This window comes from Protomyctophum bolini, assembly GCF_963924005.1.
Source record: "Protomyctophum bolini genome assembly, chromosome: 11".
In the NCBI taxonomy this organism is placed as follows: Eukaryota; Metazoa; Chordata; class Actinopteri; order Myctophiformes; family Myctophidae; genus Protomyctophum; species Protomyctophum bolini.
Window position 1 is genome coordinate 34,271,654 of NC_137872.1, and position 6,000 is coordinate 34,277,653.

At 46.4% G+C, this 6,000-nt stretch overlaps 1 protein-coding gene across 1 annotated transcript in view; it reads right to left on the bottom strand.

The window, feature by feature from the left end:
- Positions 1 to 6,000, bottom strand: part of shank1 (SH3 and multiple ankyrin repeat domains 1) — a 106,406-nt gene that overhangs the window by 19,590 nt on the left and 80,816 nt on the right. Inside the window, exons 19-20 of the mRNA XM_080776676.1 lie at positions 524 to 606; positions 158 to 282 (exon numbers count right to left, since the gene is read on the bottom strand). Coding sequence (XP_080632802.1) covers positions 158 to 282; positions 524 to 606 — 208 coding nt within the window. The remainder of the gene's footprint in view (positions 1 to 157; positions 283 to 523; positions 607 to 6,000) is intronic.

Consider the following 6,000-nt stretch of genomic DNA (forward strand, 5'->3'; position numbering starts at 1 on the left):
AACAAAACTCTCCAGCTCACATCGCGACACGCGGTGAGCTTTATGGATTTTACACGACATTGTCATACAACCAAGGGTTGCACCACTCAAAAAGATGAAATATGAAGATACAAGGTTTCTGGCCGACGGCAACAGACAACAGCGAGTCATCTCACACCTCTATCAAGAAGTCCCCCATCCTGAGGCCAGCTCTCCAGGCCACACCGCCCTCGTCCACAGACTCCAGGTACTGCAGGGCTGGGAAGGCTGGAGTAGGAGTGAATTCCTCGATGGGAGTCTGAGCTGGAGGGACATACAGTTGAAGAGTCAAATGGGAACAGCACTACAGTCAGTAGGTAATCCCTGCAACATGCAGCACAGTGTGCATTATATTTTAATAGGACATGAAAGTGCAGTATGTGTGCATACTGTGCATGTAGCAGCACCCAGAGAGAGCGAGAGACAGACAGATGGACAAAGAGAGACAGACAAGACAAGACAAGACAAGCAGACTGCTTGTTTCCGTGCTCGTGGGTTTTGTTACCTTTGGCCCCTCGCAGCACGAAGCCGAACCCTTCGCTGTCTTTTTTCTGCAGAAGCACCGTCTTCTCCTTGATTATATAGTCACTGTTAGAGAAGGCGAGAAAACAGCAAGCGGAATTAAGGGAGAGAGAGTTACAGACGACCTGGCAAGTGAGGGACGTTACAGAACGGCAAAGAGAGAGAGACAGAACCCGGGGTGGAAGGGGGGAAAGAAAGAATGAAATTCACACTGCTAGAAGAGAGAAGGAGTGTGTGTGTGTGTGTGTGTGTGTGTGTGTGTGTGTGTGTGTGTGTGTGTGTGTGTGTGTGTGTGTGTGTGTGTGTGCGTGCGCGTGCATGAGAGAGAGCCTGCCCTATACAGTATATCCACACACTGCACCAGAAAGTAGCCTCAATCCTTGGAGTGTGTGTGTGTGTGTGTGTGTGTGTGGGGGGGGGGTTTACCACTTCCCCATACGCAATATGTCCAACTTCCTGTGACCTCTTCAGAGGTCATTGGCGGGGTGGAAACACCACCAACATTCCCAGTATAGCGTTCACGCCACAGAATGGCGCTTATAGCTTTCCTATATGCTCTTCTGTGTATATGTTTGTCAGCAAAGCAAGCCCAGAGATCTCTCCAGAATCTCAGCAAAAGATGCTAGTATATATACTGTATGATGGTAGCTGCTTGTTGCCTCAGCAACAGCTAGGAAGTGGACGCAGGGAAAACCCGCTCGCTGGTGGAGGTCGGAACTCCGTGCTGGAGAGTCTAACGTATGCAAAGCCGGCACCGGCTATAATGGCTCAGTATATTAGTCATCAGCAGAAAGAAAATGGGGATACCTCCTCGCATGTGGGCTCAGATGGAAAGAGAGGAGGTGAGGTTCATCCGTTCTTATATACGGAAAACGTCACCCCTTATGAGCCAACACAATGGAGGGGGGAACGGGCGATTAATGACAGCTCCCAGGGGGAGATTAATGATAGCTCAGCCACAGCATATATAGCCCCATCATATAGTCTCTCTAACAATATAGAGTATATATATACCGTAATAGGGTTGCTGTGGAAGCAATCCCACGAGAACTGCAAACGTGTGCCCGGCCTGCTCACAACACAACAGCACATAGCTTGCGTTACAGTATACAGCACGACAACACACACACGCTGACGTCCATTATGCTGGGCGTCTCGGTGCTCAACACAGAGCACAGCGCTGTAGGACTGCCATAGCTCTGTCGGAGAGATTGGGTGGATGAATAGAACATCCTTCTCACTTTCTGTATGAATGAATAAGAGTTTTCATTTTTCTATCATTAATGATGTCATAATTGTATCTGTTGCGCTCATGTTTTTGTTTTGTCCTTTGTTTACCCTTCGTTTTGTTTCATATTTTATTAGATTTTTTATGTAAACTTTATTAACTTTATGTGTGATTACCATGAACCCTGTAACTGGAAACGAACAAACTAAGACGTTCTGAAACTATACTCAAAGAGGGTTCCCTTACTCTCCTGGAACTGTAAGACCCGTTACACTATGAAAGTTAATAATAAGAAATGACTTGTAACAATTACGATATGTACTGTGATGCCCAACATGACCCACCTAAAACTAAAACATCCTTCTCACGAGGTTCACTGTAACCTAGACCTAGAGAGTATAGAGCTAAAGGACTGATAGTTTGAAATGCAAACAAGACATTCCGTCTTTTCACTATTCTTTCCGTGTTACTTCTGACATTCCTCTCTGTAGATTACATGTTTTATACTTTGATGTGTTATATTTTCTTTTGTGTGTTTGTTGTTGTATTGTTTATTTCCCTTTTTTGTAGCAGCCTGTGTTTTTATTTCTTTATTGCACAGCTGCCCCCCTTTGCCAACTTTGTAGACTTTTGTATTGTTCTTAATGAACTTTTAATCTGTTTAAACCAATGACCTCTTCCATACAGGAAAGGGTTCCAAATAAGCCATAGCTGGCTTCTTCCCTTCCTTGCATTGTATTTTTGTTCTTTGATATGGTATTGTCTATTTTTTTGTACTGAGTGCTAAATAAATAAACCTAAACCTAAATAGTTAGGAAGCTATAGGAGCCAAATACCAAGAGGACTGTAATGCGTGGCTGTACAGGACCGTAACAATGTGGTTACATTTTTACGAAAAAATTCAACTCTGTGCTGAATCAGTAAGCGAATGATTCAAAGGATTACGATATATCATTTGAGTCATGTACTAAAGAAACCGGTGATTCATAATGCCAGTCACTCGAGGCAGCCGTTCAGGTATAGTGAAAAGGGCCTTTAATTCCGTCTTTCAGCGACAGACACTTATGCTCCAGCTGTGGGCTACGTCACATGCCTGGAGGATTTTTATCAATGGAATTACCAGCCAGTCATACAGCCAGTCTTTCCAGAGAGACAGACAAACAGAGGGACAAACACTGTAGTGTACATAGTCAGATCTGATCACACAGGCAGGTGAGTGGCTTTAACCCGCTCTTATTTTTGACATGAGAGCTACTTTCAAAATGAACAGCTCAACAAGATCTATACTCACTGAAAACATTATAACACCATTGCTGAAAATGGCTTTGGAATAGCGCGGCGCTGGCATTATATTTAAGACAAAAGCACTTGGAATGGGAAAGGGGAGAAATGGAATAGGTAGAGGGTTTTTTTTTTGCATTTCATTTGTAATATAGGACTATATACCGACATTTTGTGCGCAGCAACACTCTTGAAAACAAAGTATTGCATTATGGGTTTGAGCTGACAGGCACTTTCTTTTATGTCAGTCAATCAATCATTAAGTCAACTTAATTCAAGATTAAGTTAACATTTAAATGTAATATTCTTGAGGGGCATGTCATGTGATCTACCCGCGCAGCCTTTGGATCGCGATCTACCTTTTGGGCTAAACGGGTTAAAGTTTAACCCGTTGAGGCCTGAAGCAACAGGTGTTATAGTGAGGACATCGTCCTAAGGGGCCTGTCAGACAGGCATCCCTGAGACACAGACAGCCATCCAGTGAGTCAGTGTCATCATTCTGTGACATATACTGTAAACCACATGCTGGCAATCCCACCGTACAAAATATGGCCCCATGCCCTCTCCATCTGTTCAGCCTCTCTTTTTTCATGTCCTCCTCATGGCATGCTTCATCTCTCCTTTTCTCCCACCACCATATAGCCTGCCTGCTCCCACCTCAAACCTCGCCACTTTTAAAGGGGAATTTCTCCCTAAACTTTTTTTTACAAAGGTAAGTTGATAATTATGTATATTGTCCAAAAAAAGATATAAAAAATAAAGCTCACGTAGACCAGAAAGCGTCAATGCATGGAGCGTTGCTGTCACATCATCTATAGAACAGATGTGAACAAAAAAAATGCACGATTGAATAGGAGTTCTAGCGTTAGACACCCCCCCCCCCCAGCCCCCTCTCCAGCACCAGCTCCCCTATATCTTCATTTATTTTTTAATATTTTATTTTTGTCAATATACATAATTATCAACTTACTTTTGTAAAATAAAAAAGGTTTAGGGAGAAATTCCCCTTTAATATCCATTCTCTCTTCTTCAACTATACATTCGGATGGCTATAGGTATGAGTATTTCAAGGTATTTCTGCAAGATGGTGTGGAAAGACAAGAGAGAGAGAGAGAGAGAGGGGGGGGGGGGGGGTGGGAGGGTGTCATGTGCTGGATCAGATCTGTGTCTGCACGCTATCTGGTTGTTATAGTGGGGCAGGAGTCTGAAGCATGTTTGTGTCCACTGTCCATCCATGCACAGGGAATTCTCCGCCATACCTGCATATCTATTGTCCAGCAGAGCCCTTAAAAATGCACTGTCATTCAATGGACGAATGATAAACTGTCTGCAGACACGCACCGCACCGCACCGCACCGCACCACACCACACCACACCACACCACATGTCACACGCACACACGTACACACGCAACCACACACTCACTCCTTCCCTCTCAGCTATAAACCCGGGCCGGCACTGGACATGGTATAACACTTTCAAACTCTCTTCCCAACCAGATGTTTCAGTATATCCCACACGACCTTCTGTGCCTCTCTACTCACCCCCCAATATGTGTATGTAATGTATACATGTTTGTGTGTGTTTGCGCGAGTGCGGGCGGGCGTGCATGCGTTTCTTTCGCTCAAGAGTCGCACGCAAAGCACTGACACAATTGGAGCTTGTCCAACCAGCACCTGCACTATACTATAGCACAAGCACCGCTGTCATTACCGTCGCTCAATGTCGCTCACACAGCGGCGGTATATATATCGGTGCTGCGGCCAACGACACCGAGCATCTTATGGGACGCATACGTATACGCATACTACTAGTACACGAGCATGCAGGCTCAGCGCTGCATGGCATGCACACGGTGAACAGATCAGCCTGCAGCCCTGCACACAGTGTGCACTGCACCGACAACCGAGTCAGAGTCAGCCGGGGCAAAGTCTGGATGCTTCCACAGCCGTGTCAGAGGAGAAGCTGCATGGACTTGTCATGCACCCTGCGTCCCTTAACTCCTTCACATTGCACAGTTTTCCAATTCTCTGGGTCTCTCGTCCGTCCGTCCGTCCGTCCGTCCATCTCTCCCTCCCTCTCTCTCTCTCTGTCTGTCTATCTCTCTCTCTCTCTCTCACTCGCTTGACACAAACAGACACATGCACGCGCGCAGGCAGGCAGGCAGGCAGGCAGGCACGCAGCAACATGCCATAGATATAGAGCCCTGCACAGAAAACTATAGCACACATTCACAGAATATAAGCTATAGTGCGCACACCGTCTGCATGCATTGCCGACCCGACACACGAAAGGCAATTCTGCTGCTAAATCACGCTGCCGACGGCTGAACAAGCCTTTGAGAGCGTGCACACACACACGCGCACACATATACAGTACATGTGTGTGCTGCTTCTTGCACAGACGTGCGTGCATAAACAATCCGCATGTCAGCGAAGCAGCCACAATCACTTCTGCCAGCGCAGCGTCGCTGCTGATGACAGACGTTACAGGAGCTGGTGGGCACACACTCACACACTCACACACTCGCACATACGCCAAAACACAGAATAGCTGCATGTACCACCACACAGTGCAACTGCACACAGTATTATCTCTCTCTCTCTCTCTCACACGCACACGCACACACATGCGCACGCACACACGCGCACTTGACAGCCAATCTAGGAGCATGCATTGCAACACTTCTCGCCTGTCAATCCATCAAGCCTATATCAAATCACTCCAGTCTGCCATCCGTGCCCACATGCATGCATCGCGCTCTCTCTCTCTCTCTCTCTCTCTCTCTCTCTACACCTCTCTGTCTCTCTCTCCCTTTCTCTGCCCGTCGACATCCCCCCTCCGTATATCCCTCAGACCGGGGCAGAGAGAGAGAGAGAGAGGGGAGAACCAAAAAGAGGCTTTTAAAAAAAAAGGCGTCTGTTGTACTACCTGTAAATGAACCAGACGCT